The 24,575-nt window shown below is 29.7% G+C and overlaps 1 protein-coding gene across 1 annotated transcript in view; it reads left to right on the forward strand.

Moving 5' to 3' along the window:
* Nucleotides 1-24,575, forward strand: part of LOC107453715 (kyphoscoliosis peptidase) — an 80,305-nt gene that overhangs the window by 38,781 nt on the left and 16,949 nt on the right. The window contains exons 4-5 of the mRNA XM_043041874.3: nucleotides 15,763-15,878; nucleotides 18,776-18,880. Of these exons, the coding sequence (XP_042897808.2) occupies nucleotides 15,763-15,878; nucleotides 18,776-18,880 (221 nt within the window). The remainder of the gene's footprint in view (nucleotides 1-15,762; nucleotides 15,879-18,775; nucleotides 18,881-24,575) is intronic.

The raw sequence follows: 24,575 nt of genomic DNA on the forward strand, positions 1-24,575 counted from the left end.
TACCGTAATTTTTACAGCTATATTTATTTAATTAGAATGATTCAGTGATTTTATAGTAATTATCACTGTAAAAATTATGGTGTAATATTTTACTATAAATATACCGTATTACAATTATACCATAACTTTCACAGCTGTATTTAGTTAGAATGATTCAGTGATTTTATAGTAATTATCACTGTAAAAATTATGGTATAATATTCTATGATAATTATACCGTATTACGATTATACCACAACTTTCACAGCTGTATTTAGTTAGAATGATTCAGTGATTTTATAGTAATTATCACTGTAAAAATTATGGTATAATATTCTACGATAATTATACCGTATTACGATTATACCATAACTTTCACAGCTATATTTAATTAGAATGATTAAGTGATTTTATAGTAATTATCACTGTAAAAATTATGGTGTAATATTTTACGATAGTTATACCGTATTACGATTATGCCATAACTTTTACAGCTCTATTTAATTAGAATGATTCAAGGATTTTACGGTAATTATCACTGTAAAAATTACGGTATATCAGATTTTCCATTCTGAAACATGTTAGATTTTACATGTAGATTTTACGGTAAAAGCCTGAGTGAACAGTCATATTTATTTAATAAGTGGTTTTACACTAATTATTACGGTGTATCAGGCTTTCTGTTCCGTAATATTAGGATTAAGCGATTAAGAGTATCGGCATCATGAATGCCGGTGCTTTTTACCGTGATGTGATCCACAATGCGTTACAGTGTATAGATATCCGGTATGGTGTTCGCCTTCTCTAATCTAGTTGTTTATGCTGGTATAAAATCTGAAAACAATTTTCCTCTTTCACGTCAGGTTCTTAAGTTTTTTAAAAAAATTAATTTTCATGGAACACTGTTTAATTTTCCTCTTATACTGTTTAAGTTTCAGTAATTTAAACACTATGATTTACTATGATAACACACTATGATAAACACAAAATTTTGCAAATTTTGATATCCGTCACAAGAATTTGACTATAAAGCATTTTACTCTTAAAATTATTTTCTCTATAAATCACTATTCTTTCTTAACTTCTTGACGATCGGTCAATTTTCAAGGAAACGGTCATAAAAGTGCCTATTTTGCCAAATGCACGCACTTGATTAGTGCTGACATCTAGTTTAAAATAAACTAACTATCTACAATTACCTTAACAATATCCTGGCACTGCCATCTGGTGTGTAAAATGAGAAATAAAATGTTTTCTGGGCGAAAGAAATGAATTATTTTATTCTTATTTGCGCGTTACTACTGAAAACTCTAGCCCGGAAATTTCACGGGAGCGAGAAACAGAGGCGAAACCTCTCACGGGAGCGAGAAGGAAGGGGTTAAGTTCAAAACCCCAAATCAATTTAATTTCAACGAGAGATTTGAGCTGGACAAGATAATAAATCTTTTACTAATCATTTGTAGTTGTCTATATATTCTATATTGAAAATTTTATTATTCTTTTTATCTGTAAAAAATTGCAGTTTTATAAATTAAAAAGAACTTTTTAAAAACCTCTTACGCACAGTTTATGTTAAGCTATTGAAATCTTATAACTCCTGAGTCAATAAATTAAAGTTTGTTAAGGTGTTATTGTAGATTAGTAAATTAGTAAGAAACTGTTCAAGTAGTGAAATTCCTCAATGAAGCATAAGTTACTTAGAACTTGTCCTCGATAGTTTCGAATTATCAAGCGAGAAATGTAACTATTGATTAATTATACTAAGTCTTATTTCTAACATAATCATAAATCTCACTAAAATATATCTAATTATAACTATATCTAATAAAATTATATTGTAATTATATCCAATAATCATAAATCTAGAGACATTTAAAGCTTACATTATATGTTGCAAATTACACTGTTTTTCTCTATTTTATCCATGGCTTTTCCTTAATTCGTATAGGCAATGGTTTTTTTTTAAAAAAAAAGAAATTATTGATCTCAATGTATAAGATTAAATTATGTATTTTTTCCCAAAAAGAAAATGTTTCAGGAAAAATTTTAACTGTTTTTTCACTTATCAAATTAGGAAATATTTCTGAACTCTATAGTTGTAATTTTAAAAGCTAAAGACAGATTTAACGGACAATAGTTTCCTTTAGCTCTGCGAATTTCAGGACATAAGAAGAATTTAAAAATCGAATGCAGTAAAAGTCTTCAATAATTTAACCACACGAATAAATATAGAATAAGATATTCATTTTTAAATTTAAAAATAAAGTTATAACGTACAGGTTCAATGTACTTTCAAATTTTACTCTAATTTACGCAGTTTTAAAGCAAAAATGTACGTTGCGCCTTCCTTACTAGAAGGTTTTAAGAAATGATAGAGTTACATCTAAAATAATTAAGCGATACAAGTACGAATCCAAATTAAGAATGTATTAAATTTCAACAAAATTAGATCAGTATGATTATATCTTAGATTATTGTAAAAACACTCATGTAAGTGTTTCCTTTTGATTTTTATAATCCAAATTTTTAACGTATATTTCAAACTTTTTAGGGCAATTTTTTCAATTGATTTTAAGTTAAACTATTTTTGGGATTAAGATTACTTTATATTTGATTTAATTCTAAAATTTTACCTACAGTAAAGAATTTGCATGAACTTTAAACCATAAAATGCCAGAGTTTATAAAATATGTGTTTATAACTACGAACAAACTCCATTAGAAATGATCAAATGAATGAACGCATAACTAAAAGAAACTGCCGAGTATTTACTTCTTTTCTTGACTCAACAATAAACAAAAATGTAAACAAAGCCCTGAATTTGTTTTTTGTTTCAGAAGTCGGCTAATTTTCGCACAACTAAGGGGGAAAACAGTATTATAAATTTAGTAGGAAGTATACTTCCCTAGGCCACAATGCATACAATCTATTTAAACCTGCTTTATTATGCTAAAACCTATAATCTGGATTTAATACAATGTTTTAATACTTTATTCTATGACAAACAATGGGTACCAAAGAGCTATAGCTTCATTGAATATAGGGGAAACTAACGTCGATAAATCAAACTTTGTTCCATCGAAATGAAAATTAAAAGTTTGGGTTCACTTTAAATTTCAACCTAAAGTCGTTGCAAGATCTGATTTGTAACAGTGTATAAAATTGTTAATTTCAAATTTAAAAATAGTTAAACAACACTATAATAAATCTAGTTTAATTTTCTGTAAATAAAATTAGAGATTGTTTTGACTGCCTAAACTTACACGAATAATTGCAGAATTTACATAATATAAAGATATTAAGATTTAAACAATGAGTAAGAGATTTGATCAGAGATGAGTCAGAGGTATTATGATAAAATTATCAAGTTTTACCACGCTTACCAAAATTTATCGATTATTGTAAAACCATACTTCATTGTTAATCTTACCAAAATTATAACCAAAACACTTCGTTGAAAGCTACCGAATTATTTGGTGTTCCCATATAGAGCATATATGGCAACGTTACTTTTAAAAAGTAACGAGTAAAAGTACAAGTATTTTTAAAAAAAGTAACGAGTAAAAAGTAAAAAGTTCTTATTTTAAAAAGTAACGAGTAAAAAGTACAAGTAAAAGTACAAGTACTAAACCAAAAAAGTAACGATTTAAAAGTACATTTCTGGGAAATCGAAAATTCAAAGTAACCTAAAATTTTATTGAATAATATTATTATGTTCTTTAACGTTTTTGCAAAATTGTTGTTATTTATTTAATTATTTTTAATTTTGAAAGTTATGCGCATTAATTTTATTTTTAAATTCGGAAAAATATTATAATATAATTTTATAATATAATCGTTTAATACAATTTTAAAAACAAATATAATTTTAATATCAAACTTTTTATGGAATTGCACAAAAAAGAAATTTTATCTATTGATTTAAATTTTTACTTTATTATTCTTATTTATTTAAATTACCATTGATTTAAAATTGCACAACTCTCAAAGGGGTGCTTTTGGATTCAGGTCTAAACACACAATGATAAGGAATATAATACTGCACATCTGGTTCTTCAGACTCTTGTACTTCCTCCATATGACCCATATTTAAAGACTCGAGCATAAATGCTTTGTGAAGTTCACAAAATTAAGGTTCTCTAGCAAGGCGATTCCATAACGAATTCAAACACTTTACAGCTTTTTTCTTAGATTCACCCAGACACGACGGATCTTCTCAAAAGGGCATTTAAACAACATATTTTCCACTCCCAGTTCTTGAATAATTTTCAAGAAAATGCTCTTCACAAATTTCAGCTTCTTTAGTTTTAGAAATTTTAGACTCTCTCTCTCTCTACATTTTCTATATCCCAAAAAGTTTTTAATGTTTTTTCTAGCTCAAAATTATCTGTAACGAGCCCACGATATATTTTATTTTCGTTTTTGGTCGGAAGACTCCCACTGACAATCATATATGGCAACGTTACTTTTAAAAAGTAACGAGTAAAAGTACAAGTATTTTTAAAAAAAGTAACGAGTAAAAAGTAAAAAGTTCTTATTTTAAAAAGTAACGAGTAAAAAGTACAAGTAAAAGTACAAGTACTAAACCAAAAAAGTAACGATTTAAAAGTACATTTCTGGGAAATCGAAAATTCAAAGTAACCTAAAATTTTATTGAATAATATTCTTATGTTCTTTAATGTTTTTGCAAAATTGTTGTTATTTATTTAATTATTTTTAATTTTGAAAGTTATGGACATTAATTTATTTTTAAATTCGGAAGAATATTATAATATAATTTTATAATATAATCGTATAATATAATTTAAAATCAAATATAATTTTAATATCAAACTTTTTATGGAATTGCACGAAAAAGAAATTTTATCTATTGATTTAAATTTTTAGTTTATTATTCTTATTTATTTAAATTACCATTGATTTAAAATTGTTTTACTCTATAGAAACGCGTTTTAAAAGCACAAACATAAGCAAAGCAAACACGGGGTTTCAGAGAGCTTTGTGATCTTTGAGCTAGTTTTATTTGTAACAATGGCTAATGCTGAAGTCGTGCGAGAAAATCATTTTCCGAACATTTCTGCCCAACGGAAAAATTAAAATTTGTAAACGAATTTTAGTATCAGCGGCTAAACTAATACCTTCGAGCTTTCAAGAGTTAAAATAGTAATTATAATAGTTTTCAATAGCACAAACAGTTCTGAAGTTCTAAGAGATCTGACTGGGCGTTGTTTGACAAGGTCGGGCATAAACATAATTTTAGTAAAAAATGTACTAGGTAAAAATGTATTTAGTAAAAAATGTATTAAGACAAAAATGTATTATTAGTGAGTTCAAAAAGAAAATTGAAAAACGTAATAACAAAATCCAACATTTTTTATTTAAAATGTATTAAATATATGCATAAAACTCAAAAATGAATGAAAATAACTTGTAGCAATAAAGGAAACGAAGGAAATAAAAATATGACCACCGAAGCCGACGTCTTCAGGGGGTACCGGCCCCGGTAGCCATAAAACAAAACCTTTTCTATTGAGGGGGGGGCAATTGTCTAAAGTAACACCATAAGTACCCCGAAGGTTTTGTATAGAAGTTCAAGAAAAAACATGAAATACAAAGAACCAATTTATTTAGAAAAGAAACTCAAACAAATTCATCAGAAAATAAAATTATTGACAATCCAAAAAAATTCACCATAAATACTAAAAATTAATTATTTAAAATGAAATAATGAACTTATATTTGGAAAAGATCTATTAACATCAATTGCCATCCACTACAAGTTAAATAAAATGTATTTGAGCTTGATTGGATAAATAGAAAGAATTATTATCTGTCACAATAAACCAGAAGGGAAAGTAATAACTTTATTTAAAAGAATGTGTCGATTTTAAATGCTTAATTTCTTTTAAATGGTATTTTTTTTCTAAGCATAATACAACTGTATTCTTTATAAATTGAAGTCGAATAAATTTTTTTTAATTTCTACTTTTGATACATTTGTTTTGTTTTTCGTTAGAGGAACTTGGAAAAAATATCTTTCTTTTTTTTAACGATAAATTTCAACAAAAAAAAATTTAATAAGTTTCATCTTCAGTCAGTGTTACACTCATGTTATTTAAAAATCTTTTTCAATTCTAGTGCATAAATTTTCAATGCCAGTTTGATAAAAATCAATTTATTTTAAAACAAAATTTCTTGAGATGACATATTGGACATCTCCCATATTTTCTATTCTATATGGAATAAAGTAAAGTAAGGTGGAAATCCTATAGCGCAATATCGGTTGAGTATGGAGGCTAGTACAATACCTTCATCCCAAATCCATTGCTTTTTTACAAGGTTCATCTTCCCCATCAATGCTAATCAGAAAGATTAAAATTATTGAATCTAAAATTTGAAAAGTGCTTCAAAGAAAAGAAATGAACTGATTAAATATTTAAAAACAAGCAAGTCCCTCTAACTTTAAAATATCGTTGGTGCGACTTATAGTACACAATTATAATTAATAAACCTCAATAATTTTGATTAATGAGAAACGAAGACCAAATTTTACGGAAACGACAGTTCTTTATTCCTTCCCTAGTCTTATTAACTATACCCTAGTTTATATTAATTTAAAGAGAGTCTTTTTTTTTATTTAAATAAAAATTTATATTTGCTAATTCAAAATAAATATTTGTTAATTTATTTAAATAAAAAAAAGATAAAAATGGTAGAAATCATATTATTGCGGAATAAAATCTCATTCGGATGTTACAAAGCTCCTTCAATAGTGAACATTTAAAATACCCAGAAGCCAAACCAGAAATCAAAATTATCTGTTTACATATAAAAAGGAGTCTTTTTGATGTCAGCAACAAAGGCAAATTGATGTTTTCTAAACCTAAGCATGATGCACAATAAATCATCCTGAATTATACCTCTGTTGTACTGTAAACAATTTAATGATGTTCCAGTAGAAGTTAATGCACTTGCGTTAAACACAAATCTCAAGGGGTACTTTTGGATTCAGGTCTAAACACCCAATGACGAGGAATATAATGCTGCACATCTGGTTCTTCAGACTCTTGTACTTCCTCCATATGACCCATATTTAAATACTCTAGCATAAATGCTTTGTGAAGTTCACAAAATTGAGGTTCTCTAGCAAGGCGATTCCATAACGAATTCACACTACTTTTACTTTTACAAACACAAGATTTTTTCTTAGATTCACCCAGACACGACGGATCTTCTCTAAAGGGCATTTTAACAACATATTTTCCACTCTCTGTTCTTGAATAATTTTCAAGAAAATGCTCTTCACAAATTTCAGCTTTTTTAGTTTTAGAAATTTTAGACTCTCTCTCTCTACATTTTCTATTTCCCAAAAAGTTTTTAATGTTTTTTCTAACTCAAAATTATCTGTAACGAGCCCACAATATATTTTATTTTCGTTTTTGGTCGGAAGACTCCCATTGACAATATACCCGAAAACGCTATTTTGCAATCTTAAATTTTGTACCCTGAAGGAAAATGTGACCCGATTTTAAGATTTCACAAAAGTGTTCTGCTCCTTACAACAAATCAATAGGACTCGGAATAAATATTATTTAGTGATAGAATATTTACATTAAGAGGATTAGCTGGTTAAGTTCTGTAATTTTAGGAATTAATACAAAATTTAAGTTTAAATCAAAACTCGTATCTCTATTTAAAATAGTAGCATTAACTTTCGATTTTATGCTCAGAAACATATTATTTATTCCCGATACAGTTATATTTGAGACCTATTTAAATTAAGAGAATCTGCTAACCTTTTTATTCATAAAATTAGAATTCGCTCCCACGTCTAATAATCTTCGAACTTCAAAACACTTATTTGATTCATCTTTAATTAAACAAATAAAAGTGCTGAGTAAGATTGTTAATTCTTTTCCCATTGTAGTAGAAGAAAATATATTTTCCCCACCCTCACATACAAGCGTCTCGTAATACACAGGCATTTGGAAAATTGGTGCCGAAGAATTCAAGGACGATTGAATGTTCCTATTTTCATTATTCATTTGATTCCAAACTATTTATTTTTTGCTCTCGCGGAAAGTGAAGAGAAATATGATGCCTTTTTCTGCAAATACTACAAAAGATTTTGTTTCTACACTCACTTACGTTATGATTATTTAAACAGTTAAAGCATAAATATTTTGATTTAACGAACTCAACTCTATCACTTACGAACATATTTTTATAAATAGTACATTTATACAAAGGATGAATTTCATCATATAAAATACATTTAGTATTTTTTACATCCGTTAGAAACGCTTTTGACATAGTTTTCGAGTTATTTTTATAACTCATTGTAGCATTATCAACTACGGGTTTTCCCCTAGAAGTATAAAATAAATCAATCTCCCTAGCTAATTCTACAGGTTTAAACCAAGAACTTGCTTCTTAAATTTATAAAGCACATAACCTCTCTATCAAGTGTTTGATTAATTTTATCAGATACTATTAATTGCTTTAAAGTTTCGAAGTCAGTTACATTTTTTAACTTTAAATAATATTCCCAACTCGTTATTAATCTAGACGCGAATTGCACGTACGTTTCACTCGTCATTTTTTACGCTTTCCTAAAATTCTCTAAACAGATTTTTTTTTGGAGGGGGGGATGGCTCGAATTCTCTCAAAACTATAGTTTTAACTTTAGAATAATCTCCTAATTCGTCATCTTTAATGTATGTAATTATATTTGTGGCTTTTTCCCATAACAGATTTAGAAGAATTTCAGCCATAAATTTCTCAGGGACATTTTTTGAAATAAAAGCTCTTTCTAATGACGAAAAGAAATATCCCCGTCCTTCTGGTCTATTAGGGATTTTATGAGTTAAAGTCCTCACACTTTTAATGAGAGAGTCTAAAGATTCTACACTTTCGTTTTTCACACTATCAACAGGTAGTTCACTTTTAGATTCGATTCACAATTTAGCGAGCTCAAGTTCCGATTTCACTCTTTCAGCTTTTAATTTTTCAATTAATCGGATTTCATCACTTTTTCTTCCTTCGATTATGTTATTTGCTAACTCTTCAACTAACTCAATGTTATTTTTATACGTATCACAACTCTAAAATGCTGTAATTAGATCAACAATAGTTTTCATATTAGAAATGTCTACATTAAGCTCGACAGCAAGCCGAACATAGTCCTCTTTTTTAGCACTTTTAAACATATTGAACTTCAATAACTAAATAATAAATCACGTACCTTTTATTAGGTATATTATCCACTAATTTCACTACTGATAGCTCTGATAGACAGGACCAACAATGGCTCTGACGATAGCTCAGTTTACATAAATTCTCGATAAAATAAAAGTTCTCAAAACTCAGAAAATGGACTGTAATTATTAGTCACAATACTTTATTCACATAACTCATTTCTCCCATCCGAGCTCTTCGGATTCATAACACACACTAAAATTTCATAGATGGTGCTTCTGGCCTCAACAAGGAGCTTAGATTTATGTTAATTTTAGAACTATAGAATTTTTTTTTTAACATTTTGTTTTTATTTTCGGAAACTTTATTTTATAAATAAATTACCTTGTTCGACAAATTTGATAAACATTATAACTTATGCTAGAAAATAAATTTTAAAAAAATACATTCATATACAGGAAACCCCTATAAATCCAATAAACTAAAAATTATATTTTGTTTTTAAATATAATTTTTTTTTTTATTTTAAAATATTTCATAATGGCAATTTTCGGATTTGTAATAACGATGTGCAAGACTAAATCCACTCATAATCAAAAATTATGAACAAAAGTTTGATTTTAAAATTTTATGATATGAATAACTAATACGTTTACGTAATAGTATATATGTTACGTTTAATATAATTCAAAAAAAATATTTTGTTGCAAAATAAAAAAAATTATAATATTTTAGATTTTTTTAATGCATACTACATTTCCATTAAATAAAGCATTTCTTTTATAATTAATTACATTAACGTTAAAAAATGTAAAACTTGTGCAAAATTTTTTGCAATAGTAATATGAAATTAGTTATTTAAATTATTTAAAAAAGCATCCAATGCGCACACAATGTTAACAAAAATTTTAATTAGCATATTTAAATGAATGAAAAATGATTCAAATTAATATTAAATGTTATTTTATAAATAGAGAATAATTAGATATTAAAATATTACTTACTTTTTTCAAAAAAGATGAAGTCTTCTCAGGGGCCCCCATCAGGGGGGAAGGTGGGCGCACGATGCGCCACTTAAAGCTTGGGGGGGGGGGATTTTTACACTAAGTAAAACGAATAGTTTGGGGGGGGATTTAGAATTTACCCAAGAATGCGCCCAAGAGCTTGGGGGGGGTGGGGGCTACTGAGCCCTCTTAAAGCAAAGTTTCATAAATAAGGATTCTCAATCTATGTGTAGAAATACTTGTTGAACCACCGATAGATGGCAGCGTTTATTGTAAATTAAATTGTAACCGCAACTGTAAAAAGATATTGTTAAAAAGAGAGATATCTACGCCTTTTGAATGTAGCTTTTTGTCCTGTATATCACATGTTATAATATATTTTTGTTGTTACTTACTCCTTTGTGGTTATTGAGTAGTTTTCCTGTTTCTCAAGAAAACGAGAAAAATGATAAATTCACTAATAGTTTAGATAAATCTTAGGTGTATTTCATAACCCATTGGAATTAATTAAACTCGAAAAGAGAAACTATGCACATTAGTATAGGTTTCCGCGAATAAAAAGAGAAAGTTTTTTTTCTTTTCTTCTTTATGGTTACTTTTTGGAGGAGTAGCAAAAACTAAAAAAAATCATCTTTGTGTCAATAAGACATCAAAGATACAGTTCATTTGTTATTTAGACAAAACTATTTTCTAAGAGGAAAAAAAGCATTCCATCCCATGCGGTGATAACAGTATTCCATAGATATAAATTCCCTATATTAGTTATTCCCTATATTAGTCCCTGCAGTATTCATATGGGCATTTGTTCATTCCAACCCCCCTTGAGACGATAACCACTGGTATTCAAAACTTTTGCTATTCATCTCATCCTTTATCACAGGCAATTTTCAGAAGATGAATATTCTGGAAACACAATTCTGGAGAACACAGTCCACTCACAATGATAGTTGCAGTCCAAAAAAGATCGAAAGCGCCGTCTTTTCCCTTTCAGGAATGACAATTTTAAAAGGTCAAGGTATTTAAACACGAAGTTAGCTGTGAATGCATATATATTGCACATTAGTTTTATAAAATAAAGAAACATAAGCATTTTTTTTAATAATTTTTTTTTTTTTTAGAAAGCTTACCGAGTTTTAGAAAAAGTAACGATTTTATTCGACATTTCCGTTACAAATACTTGTACTTTTTCCCTAAAAAAGTAACGAAAGTACAAGTAAAAGTACTAAATTTAAAAAGTAACGAAGTACAAGTAAAAGTACGTACTTTTTACTTGTTCCGGCGGTACAAGTAACGAAAGTAAAAGTACTGCCATATATGCTGACAATATACCCGAAAACGCTATTTTGCAATTTCAAATTTGGATCCTGAAGGAAAATTTGACCCGATTTTAAGATTTCATAAAAGTGTTCTGCTCCTTACAACAAATCAATAGGACTCGGAATAAATATTATTTAGCGATAGAATATTTACATTAAGAGGATTAACTGGTGTAAGTTCTGTAATTTTAGGAATTACTACAAAATTTAAGTTTAAATCAAAACTCTTATATCTATTTAAAATAGCAGCATTAACTTTCGATTTTATGCTCAGAAACATATTATTTATTCTCGATACAGTTATATTTGAACTTGACCAATTTAAATTAAGAGAATCTGCTAACCTTTTACTCATAAAATTAGAATTCGCTCCCACGTCTAATAATCTTCGAACTTCATTATTTGATTCATCTTTAATTAAACAAATAAAAGTGCTGAGTAAGATTGTTGTTAATTCTTTTCCCATTGTAGTAGAAGAAAATATATTTTCCCCACCCACATACGACAGGCGTCTCGTAATACACAGGCATTTGGAAAATTGGTGCCGAAGAATTCAAGGACGATTGAATGTTTTCATTATTCATTTGATTCCAAACTATTTATTTTTTGCTCTCGCGGAAAGTGAAGAGAAATACGATGCCTTTTTCTGCAAATACTACAAAAGATTTTGTTTCTACACTCTCTTACGTTATGATTATTTAAACAGTTAAAGCATAAATATTTTGATTTAACGAACTCAACTCTATGATTTACGAACATGTTTTTATAAATAGTACATTTATACAAAGGATGAATTTCATCACATAAAATACATTTAGTATTTTTTACATCCGTTAGAAACGCTTTTGACATAGTTTTCGAGTTATTTTTATAACTCATTCTAGCATTATCAACTACGGGGTTTCCCCTAGAATTATAAAATAATTCTATCTCCCTAGCTAATTCTACAGGTTTAAACCAAGAACTTTCATCTTAAATTTATAAAGCACATAACCTCTCTATCAAGTGTTTGATTAATTTTATCAGATACTATTAATTGCTTCAAAGTTTCGAAGTCAGTTACATTTTTTAACTTTAAATAATATTCTCAATTCGTTATTAATCTAGACGCGAATTGCACGTACGTTTTTCACTAGTCATTTTTTCCGCTTTCCTAAAATTCTCTAAACAGATTTTGGGGGATGGCTCGAATTCTCTCAAAACTACAGTTTTAACTTTAGAATAATCTCCTAATTCGTCATCTTTAATGTATGTAATTATATTTGTGGCTTTTTCCCTCAACAGATTTAGAAGAATTTCAGCCTTAAGTTTCTCAGGAACATTTTTTGAAATAAAAGCTCTTTCAAATGACGAAAAGAAATAGCACCATCCTTCTGGTCTATTAGGGATTTTAAGAGTTAAAGTCCTCACACTTTTAATGAGAGAGTCTAAAGATTCTACACTTTCTTTTTTCACACTATCTACAGGTAGTTCACTTTTAGATTCGATTCACAATTTAGCGAGCTCAAGTTCCGATTTCACTCTTTCAGCTTTTAATTTTTCAATTAATCGGATTTCATAACTTTTTCTTTCTTCGATTATGTTATTTGCTAACTCTTCAACTAACTCAATGTCATTTTTATACGTATCACAACTCTGAATTGCTGTAATTAGATCAACAATAGTTTTCATATTAGAAATGTCTACATTAAGCTCGACAGCAAGCCGAACATAGTCCTCTTTTTTAGCACTTTTAAACATATTGAACTTCAATAACTAAATAATAAATCACGTACCTTTTATTAGGTACATTATCCACTAATTTCACTACTGATAGCTCTGATAGACAGGACCAACAATGGGCCTGACGATAGCTCAGTTCACATAAATTCTCGATAAAATAAAAGTTCTCAAAACTCAGAAAATGGACTGTAATTATTAGTCACAATACTTTATTCACATAACTCATTTCTCCCATCCGAGCTCTTCGGATTCATAACACACACTAAATTTTCATAGATGGTGCTTCTGGTATCAAATAAGGAGCTTAGATTTATGTTAATTTTAGAACTATAGAATTTTTTTAACATTTAGTTTTTATTTTCGGAAACTTTATTTTATAAATAAATTGCCTTGTTCGACAAATTTGATAAACATAATAACTTATATTAGAAAATAAATTTAAAAAAAATACATTCATACACAGGAAACCCCTATAAATCCAATAAACTACAAATGATATTTTGTTTTTAAATATAAATTTTTTTTTATTTTAAAATATTTCATAATGGCAACTTTCGGATTTGTAATAACGATGTGCAATACCAAATCCACTCATAATCAAAAATTATGAACAAAAGTTTGATTTTAAAATTTTATGATATGAATAACTAATACGTTTACGTAATAGTATATATGTTACGTTTAATATAATTCAAAAAAAAATATTTTGTTGCAAAATAAAAAAAATTATAATATTTTAGATTTTTTTTAATGCATACTACATTTCCATTAAATAAAGCATTGTTTTTATAATTAATTACTTTAAAATTAAAAAATGTAAAACTTGTGCCAAAATTTTTGGTAATAGTAATATGAAATTAGTTATTTAAATTATTTAAAAAAGCATCCAATGCGCACACAATGTTAACAAAATTCTTAATTAACATATTTAAATGAATGAAAAATTATTCAAATTAATATTAAATGTTATTTTATAAATAGAGATTAATTAGATATTAAAATATTACTTACTTTTTTCAAAAAAGAGGAAGTCTTCTTAAAGCAAAGTTTCATAAATAAGGATTCTCAATCTATGTGTAGAAATACATGTTGAACCACCGATAGATGGCAGCGTTTATTGTAAATTAAATTGTAACCGCAACTGTAAAAAGATATTGTTAAAAAAAAGAGATATCTACGTCTTTTGAATGTAGTTGTAGCTGTAGCTGTAGTAGCTTTTTGTCCTGTATATCACATGTTATAATATGTTTTTGTTGTCACTTACCCCTTTGTGGTTATTGAGTAGTTTTCCTGTTTCTCAAGAAAACGAGAAAAATGATAAATTCACTAATAGTTTAGATAAATCTTCGGTGTATTTCATAACCCATTAGAATTAATTAAACTCGAAAAGAGAAATTATGCACATTAGTCCAGGTCTCCGCGAATAAAAAGAGAAACGTTTTTTTTCTTTTCTTCTTTATGCTTACTTTTTGGAGGAGTAGCAAAAACCAAAAAAAAATCATCTTTGCGTCAATAAGACATCAAAGATACAGTTCATTTGTTATTTAGACAAAACTATTTAGACTAAAAAAAATTTCATCCCATGTGGTGATAACAGTATTCATATGGGCACTTGTTCATTCCAACCCCCCTTGAGACGATAACCACTGGTATTCAAAACTTTTGCTATTCATGTCATCCTTTATCACAGGCAATTTTCAGAAGATGAATATTCTGGAGAACACAGTCCACTCACAATGATATTTGCAGTTAAAAAAAGATCAAAAGAGCCGTATTTTCCCTTTCATGAATGACAATCTTAAAAGGTCAAGGTATTTAAACACGAAGTTAGCTGTGAATGCATGTATATTGCACATTAATTTTATATATTCAAAAAACATAAGCATTTTTTTTAAATAATTTTTTTTTTTAGAAAGCTTACCAAGTTTAAGGAAAAGTAACGATTTTATTCAACATTACCGTTACAAATACTTGTACTTTTTCCCTAAAAAAGTAACGAAAGTACAAGTAAAAGTACTAAATTTAAAAAGTAACGAAGTACAAGTAAAAGTACGTACTTTTTACTTGTTCCGGCGGTACAAGTAACGAAAGTAAAAGTACTGCCATATATGATATAGAGCCAGAAATACGGTAAGTTTTTCTATTCTGGTAGTTTTCATATTCTGGTAGTTTTGACCATATTTTTTTCTCAGTGAAAGGTACTACAAGGTATTTTACTTTAAAACAGTATAAAATGTTTATTTTAAATGGATGGCAAATTTCAATTATAAATACACTCGTGTTGGGTGAAATATTGCAGCGAAAAATGTATATGTTTTTAAAGGCTGTCTTTAAGTTGTAAATCACTACCTTCGGAGCAAAAAAATAAAAATGTGCTGAGTGTCTTGAGCTACAATACTTGTTTCTTACATTTATGCAACAATCACCATGTTGTATTTAATCTTTTACAACTAAATTCTGATAAATTAAACAAAGCAATATGGAAAAATATTGTAATCTGACCTTATTAAAAAGGAATCGAAACTACTATTTTGCATTTACAGGCACCAGAATCAGCAAAATCTTCCCTTCGAAATCTGGTGAATTACTTGTCTGCTGCGGCAGAAACTGAGCTTCTCAAAGTGCGAGCCTTTTTTAGGTGGATTTCTAATAACATTACGTGAGTACAATCATTTCTTTACAATAACATTTCTTTAACTGTATACGTCACGAAGATCTGCAAAAAAAATCTTTCAGACTATTTTCTGCTTTGCCAAAGAGGGCAATTTCTGAAAAGCAAATATGAAATTTAACAAAACTCATGAGAATTTTGTTGTAATGACATTTATGAATTTAAACAGAATGATATTTGTAGGGCATATTTGAAACGACTAGCTAAACACATTAGACCTATTCTACCTTAAGCCAATTGGCAGCAGAGTTAGAGGTCATCTAAAACTTCGAGGACTCCATAAACCAATACTAATACTAACACTAAAACCTATACCGATAAGACTAGAAAATATCAAAACTGTGGCAACTGCCTTAATGTGGAACTGACACCATATCATGTTTTTAACTGCCCTGCAGTCGCTGCAGGCCTTCACCTCTTAAACTACCCCACAGAAGAGGATTTGTATTCTTTTAATGCCATAGAAATAACAAAAACTATTCAAGCACACCATGAAATATGATTCAATAGAGGATACGACACCAACCAACCAAAACCTATACCAACTGGCAGCAGAGTTAGAGGCCATCTAAAACTTCGAAGTTTGGGCACCATAAACCAATATGAATTTCAAAATCATTAAGGTATTGATCTGGTAAGTTCTGGGGTAATAGAGAATACACGGAGAACTGCTTGGAAGAGGGCCAAGGCCCACCTAAGTGGTTGCGCCGATGATGATACGTTACAAGTAGGATGAAATAGAAACACAATTATGAATCTACATCTTGAATTTATACTTCATTGTAATTAGAATGAAATTTCCTTTAAGGTAGATAACACATTTTTTATTTGTAAGGGAATGTGTTAAATTAGCACAAGTGAAAGATTTACATCTAAATTTTTATCAACACAAAGAGATATACAATCTTATAATGAGGTAAACTTTTATGGTGTTTATTCTATTGCGACACTTTGAGTTATCCTTCTAAAAAACGAATTTATTTTGAGTTCGCTACTTATAAAGCCATACACTTATTTTTTACCGATCAATGACAACTTTATTGTCAAATAGAATCAGTAATCAATCATCATCAATCATTATTTAACAACTATTATTTAAAATTTTGAAGAATAGCTAATATTTTTTAGAACTTGGAAAAACATCAATAAATGGAAATATATTATAATAAAATATTTATAGATACACCAGTATATGGTTACTATCGAAATGTCTGTATTAAGCTGTTTAAACTAAATAAACTTTTGATAGGAATTATATTTACGAGATTTTATTTAATATAATGAAATCTCTTAAAAGGGGCTATTTCTCTCTTTACATCAAAAACATGTAAGAGAGACTATCGCTGTTTTTCGTCACATTTTAGAAATTGCTGTTACATCAATTTGCTGTGCAACAGCAAATTAATGCAACCAATTGATGATGAAATTAGAAAGGAGTGTCGAAAAATGTACAGGAAGTGCGATGGAGAAAAATTTAACGAATGGATTTAATAATTGTTAACTGTTAAACTTGTGTTAAAAGTATTATGCGAGCTGCTCTGCAGTTCGTAAAAATACAACGGAGTGAATATTTTTCAAATCCAAAAAAACTATTTCATTTTGTTACGATTAATATACTAACAAATGTTCTGGCACAAAATTATAATAAATATATATTTCATTAATAAAAGGATCTTTGTTTTAAAAATATTGTTTTTTAAAAGAACAATAAGCAAAGGAGAATGAGAGGTATCTGTGTTAACAGAGCAAGTTGAGGGCAGAACCTCCTACTTTAAAGAATTTTTCAATTTGGCATACAAATACTGCTTTATTAATATTTGCAGTTATTAATTTAGGGAAGAAAAAGAATTATATAGAAGTATTCGCCTAAACAAATGTTTAAGAAACATTGAAGTCGTATTTTGCAACTAGCAACAAAGCAAACTAGTAATATTTTCCTACATGTTGAAATCTTTTAAAGTATTAATAGTTTGCTTTGGCAATCTGATTTGAATTTTGACTTCAAAATATGCACACACGGTAAAAAAGGGTTTCTTGAAATTGTACAAAAATGTACTAAAATAACTCCAAAACAAATAACATTCGAATTTTAAATCTCTTTGTATTCAAATCTGTAACTGTATTTAAATTTGTTCTCATTTTTGAGTAAATGCACCATTTCAAAAGTGCCCGAGGCTGCCGGCAGAATTTCTCCGGGATCATAGTTGGATGCTTTAACCACTATAGTTGTACAGTCCAAGGAGAGTTAGGAAGTTTTGTATAGTGGTAATCGCAATGAGAAATTATTAGATATTAATTTCCAAATGCAATGTTACAAAGGGTTGAAATTCGGAAACTTTGACCCCAATATAGTCAAGAGACTAATAATTTTAATTTCGCTTTTTGCTTATTTCTCTATATCTTAAAGACTTTTAAACGATGGAGATCCTTGGTTTAAATCCTACGTCAACGAACATCTCTCTCACGTTTCTGTCCTTCTATATGTATGTGGAATAAAGGGGGTGAAGAGAGGGTTTTAAATAAAGCAAAAATAAGCTACATCTTCTGTTGGCGTCCTACTCGAGCCAGACATTCCAACTGATTCCATCTACAAGGTGTACAAGTAAGATTAATGTAAATGTAAGTGTCCTTGATGTCACGTGATTGGGATGGTTGCTTCGTGGATTTGTATTCCACATGTATTTTGTTCAAAAATGCATACATGCTGTTTCAATTTTGATTATATGGGATTTAAATCGAATATAATTTGTTTCGGAGTTATTTTGACACATTTTTTTATTTAAATTTGAGGAACCCTTAGCTACATTGCAACTTTTATGAAATTCTTCTACGTTTAACGATTTATATTTTATTTTGATCCATTAAAATTCATTATTTATTTTCAGTTATGATTGGAAATACATGGATGTGAAACTAAGTGCAGATCAAGTACTACAACAAGGGGAAGGAGTATGTAAAGATTATTGTAAACTCTTCGGTGAAATGTGCAAGTAAGTTAACCATTTGCATCATATCAAAATGTATAACAAATGAAAACTGAAGTTCTTTTAACTGCCCATATTTAAATTTATCAATGCTGTAATGGGGGCCGGGATATCCAGGTTGGTATGTTATTGAGCCCATGTCCAAGAGGCCGTGAGTTCGATCCCCGCCGGCCTAAGACTCCCGGAGGAGTAAATGGTTAAATCTGTCGGGTCAAATCAAGACTTCCGTGTCTAGTGTTTCCATACTTCTTCAAATCATACCTCTGGTGGTACTGAATTGGAGATTGATCGTTCACTGTTTCAGGCAAAAATTACGATCTGTGGATGTATGAATGGGTCTGCCCTTTAAACGAGCTGCGATATATGTGTGTGGCAAAAGTTGAATTCTGGGCCATAGGTGGTGCCACTGGAAAACAAGAGTGGTGCCACTGGAAAACAAGAGTGGTGCCACTGGAAAACAAGAGGAGTGCCCCCTTTCCCTTAATTCCGTACATCAACAACAACAACAATGATATAATCCATAGTGGGTTTTCAGTTTTTTTCTTCAAATGGTAGGCACTGAACTTTTTTCTTCGCCTTAGAAGATGCCGGAATTGCTACTCATTTTACGTTACCCAGTGGGCACCTGTGAACCAAATCACGGAGGCGAGCAACATTACCCACACCACACTGCCACAAACCCGTTCATAGGGTGGGCCACATTCACACATCACACACAACAGAGGACAACACAAAGAAAGAAACATCCATGCCCAGAGCGGGATTCGAACCCGCAGCCACTGGCTTCGTAGTCAGGCGCGCTAACCGCTCGGCCACCTGGCCGGCAGTGGGTTTTCATTAAAACGTATATTTCGCTAACCAACTTAATTTTTAAATAATAATTATTAGAAAAGGCTTAAATAAATTTATTCTAGCTGGGATCTAATAAAAACAAACGAAGTTTTTGTTTCGATTTCTATTTTGATTATCTTTATAGCAATCGTTGTTTTAATGCTATAAAGTTCATTCAGAAAGTTCACATGAAATCTGTGAATGTTTCCAGTTATAGGGTTAAACTCATATTTATAATAATGACTCCTTTGAAACCAGCAACTGTTTTTAAAACTGTTATTGAGAATCATCAGAGTGCAAAGATACATGTAGAATTGCGGTGGGATTCGAGCGCGTCATCTCCACGTTTTAAAGCCAACTGTGAGCATAGCAATAAATGGAGGTGTTCCTTTTTCTAGTGTAAAGCTTTTAATACTCTCTAGCAAACAAAGTCTAAAATAATAGATATTAGTTTTTATTAATTTCATGCAGATATAAAAGATATTGCTTATTTAAGGAGAATAATGATTAGTGACTTGTTTATCTAATAAGAATAGTAATTTGATACTATAAAGTCCGTTACAAAGAAGAACTGAGTTATCCTTTGGATACATTGTTGAGACTTGGCACTTTCAGTTAGCGTATCGCACGTTCAAGTACGTAAATGCACGTCAAGCACGTTCAGTTACTGCACAATAGCCTCGGTTGTTTTCTAAAAATGGTGTAGATTTAATTGCCTTCCACACTGGTTAAGTTCTATCTTCTGTTTAAATGTATCGTTACAGTGCAATATCCAATCAGTCGATGATTACTTTACGCGTGAGCAGTTGGAGGAGTTTACAAAGGAAAGTCGTGCAAAATCTCTTTAATAGTCAAGAAAGTTGTAATATGAATTTCTCCGAGGTATTAATTACTTACTTTGGTTTGTATCTACCATATGAACTTCGCATCTTCAAAAACAAAAAGTAAAATCTCACTAATAAATTCTTCAGACATTCAAATTCATATCGTTGAGGACAGCATTTAATGCAATAATTTTTTTCCCTCAAACGCACCAAAAATGAATCTTAATCTTTCTTTCTTAAATTTAGTAAATAAGTTATTGTTATTGCGAGCATTCTCCACGAAAATTATTTGATTAAAAATTACATTCGCTTTAAAATTATACAAATTCGAAGTAACAGTCGACTTGCTTCAAACTTTCAAAAACAGGCGCTCATTTTCAGGACTTGTCAGACATAAATGAGTAGAAACATAAGTGACTTGAATAAACTTGAACAAGTAACTTGCGATAAGGTTACCAACGAAAAATTAGAAATATAAAGCTTCTCAGCCACTGAGGTTTTTATTGTTCTATTTTTCATCTTTTTTTCTCTCTCGGGTACTGTGGTTCTTTTACTTTGTTCCTCACTTTTATTGTTTATTTTTTTGTTGGAAACGTTGCGTTTGTATATATATAATACAAACGTAACAAATCTTATAAACACATTTATTTCTTCTCACTCACGTTTGACAAGTCATAAAAATGAGCCCCTGTTCTCGAGCGCTTGAAACATGTAGAATCTTCCTTCCAATTTGTATATTTTTGAAGTTTTTTTTATCAAGTAGTATCTTACCGCTTCAGTTTCTTGGAATTATTTATTAAACTTTCCGTGAATATTTCATGAATATATGAAGAAATGAATCTCTTTGAATTACTTTAGATCATCTAAATGCAACAAGTTAAAAAAGGAGTAGCATGTAATAAAAGAAAATTCAATAGACACTTCCTCTTTTTCACATCACGCAAAATGTATTACGTCACGCAGGCCACGGTTAGCAACAGCCTATGTAAATAGCGGTCATTGATCTGACCGGAACTGGAGTAAAATAGTGCCAAGAGAATTTGTAATTAGTAAAACTAGCACTGACTTAAGTTCTATTTTTAAACATGCTTCAGGACTTGATAGTTCTAAATTTCATTGACCTAGTATGAAGAATAGTTAAAGTACGTTTAATAACGAAAGGCTTGTGATTTAAAATGTAAGCACTTAGATATACAATTGCAGAAATGGGACATCTTTGATTGTCATTTATGACCTAAATTGTAACAATTGATGTATGTACAGAAAAAAGTAAAAGGTTGCTTCATTGTAAGCTAGATGTAGAAATTTACATTAAAAACCGTAAAGTGTTCGGAAACTTTCAACTAGCAAATATTGATTTAAAATACATTTAATATCACTGCCGATTATTCCAGAATGCGAAATACAAGACAATTTAGTTAAAATTAGTTAAAGAATTTAAAAAAATAGAATTAAAAAGGAGATACACAGAGTAAGAAAGGGAAACAATTAGAAAAATTCTAAGAGAATAACTAATTTAAGAGGAAAAAAATTTGTCTTTTTTTTAAGTATTAAAACAAAGCTTCAGAGTATTAAAAATAATTCTGCTATATTATGGAAAATTTCTGGCTCAGTTGCCAGAAATAATCCGTGTAGTAGGGTAAAAGTACGAAATCTGGGTTAAATCTGGGTTTCTTTCTAGAGAAACAAGGTTCTTAATCTACAAAACTCTTGTCCGGCCAGTCTTGACATACACTTCTGCAGCTTGGACCATGACAAAACAGGAGGAAAATTGTATCACAACATTTGAGAGAAAGATTTTGTGGAGTATACTTGGTGGTGTAAATGAAAACAATAACTGGAGAAGGAGATTTAACTTTGAACTGTACAAGATTTATAAACAACCTGATATTATTAAATACATAAAAATTAATAGAATGAATTGGATGGCCCACGTGATTCAAATGAGTGATGACAATACAATAAAAAAGATACTGCTTTTTAGACCCACTGGAACAGGAAAGCGGGGAAGGCCGCGGTTGAGATGAGCTAACTCAGTGGAGTTTGATTTCCTCGCATTTTATGAAAAGAATTGGAGATCAAGGGTGAATCAGAAGTCGTCATGGAGAAATTTTCAGAGGAAGGCATTGGCTCACATTGGGCTGTCTGGCCAACTATGATGATGATGAGGGTGAAAATACGTTAACAAAAATTTTCAATAGCAAAATAATTCCCCAGCAGCTATTTTCCATGGATCAGGATGCAGCAGAGAAATTTGAAATGAAAGTAGCTGTATTCCTTCTGGTTTGCATAGGGAAACAGACTTTTATAACTTTTTCATTACAGTTTTTAAATTATTCTATTTTTTAGGGATTTTTACAGTGACTTTTGAGGTATCAAAAACTGTCATGTTTGAAAAAAATCCTCGTAATTTTTTTTTCTTCATCGTTTAGATGTTCCGAAGCGGGATTCGCACTCCGACCATCCTGGTATGACACCAACTCCTTGACTACGATATAATTTGACCGTCATTATCACTTCATCAAATTATTTGTTGTCGCTCTGATACCAAAAATGTTCATATTCAAAACCGAAAAAATCTGTACCCTACAGATACATCTGTATGAATGGTTACAGATTTTATTTGTTAACAAAAAAAATGTCTCTTTTGAACGATTACGATGTAGTTTAGCTCTACATTTTGTAGTTTTAGAGAAAAAAAACTTTCTGTCGGAAAGTAACTGAGTTGCTATGTTTTAAATTAAAAACTCAAAAACTATTTTTTTCTTCAGATTTATGTAGCATCTTTTAATTTGGGAAATTAGTATGTATGTTAAGTATAATAAATCCGGTTATTATTAACACCTAATTGATCAATATTAATAATAACCGAATATTTTGGTCTTAATTAAAGAATAAAAATGTAGATTTCTGTATCGTGATCTGCTTCAGAATAATCCCTTCCCTAAGTCTTGGCAACTTCTAGGCAGCAGCCCGCGAAAGTACAAAAAAAAAAAAACTTACTTAAAGGGACCAACTTGAAGAGTATAACTCGTAGCCACCCCCTGGCAAAACTCTACATGTTTTTTTAAACAAAATTTCCAGTTTAAAATCAATCTGGCGCCTTGGCTTTTGTAATAATAACCGGTTAATGTTTATCACTTTTGCTTAAATTAATCACTTTAACAGGCTTATTTGGCTATCATTAATGTTGAGCGGTTAGTATTAATAATAAACGACCGTAACATATAGACTCCCTCACTTATCAATAATTGACACTTAATTGCAAGTGTCAATTATTAGATTAATGATTAGAGATCTTATTAAGGACGCTTCGCTACAGTAGACATAACTATCAGTAATTTTTTATGTAGGAAAGAAATTAAGGAAGAAAAAACAAGAAAAAAACCCAATTAATGTAATATCTTATGAATGAAAGATAATTTTTACTTAGAAGTGTATGACATTAAGATGTATCATAAGAATACGAATTTCCAATTTTCAACTCATAAGTGTATTCACATAATTTTTTAACATGTCATTCCTTAAAGTTATAAGTTTGTTATGTTTTACCACTTATCAATAGCCTTCATAACTTCTTTTTCCGTGAACTCCTTTGCTATTCCTACTTTTATATGAATTATCTGCCTCTTCAAGTTATGAATTAATTGCATTTGTTTTCTCACAGCAATGCATAGTTCCTTGATTTCTTTGTTTTTATTCTGCATTTCAACATGCGTCTCTTTAACTTTACTCTGATGAATTTCTTGCAAATCGCTAAAATTCTTTTTCAATTCTTGTAGCTCATCATTTACTTTTTCAAACAGGGAAGAATTCTTGGAAACCTCTTTTTCTAAAAACATTTTCGTACTAGTTAATTTTTTATTTCGTTCTTTTAAGTTTTCAATCAAAGATGACGACGCGATCAGCTCTTCTGCTGTCTGTCCAACCTTTGAGGAGTTTTCTTTCAAACTTTTTTCTAGCTTATCAATCTTATGATGGCATTGCACATTTTCTCGTTTTAACTCTGCTTGGCGAACTTCTACTTCTTTTAATTCCCTTTTTAA

This window comes from Parasteatoda tepidariorum, chromosome 4 (genome assembly GCF_982258835.1).
Source record: "Parasteatoda tepidariorum strain Cologne lab strain chromosome 4, Ptep-v5.0, whole genome shotgun sequence".
NCBI classification, from domain to species: Eukaryota; Metazoa; Arthropoda; class Arachnida; order Araneae; family Theridiidae; genus Parasteatoda; species Parasteatoda tepidariorum.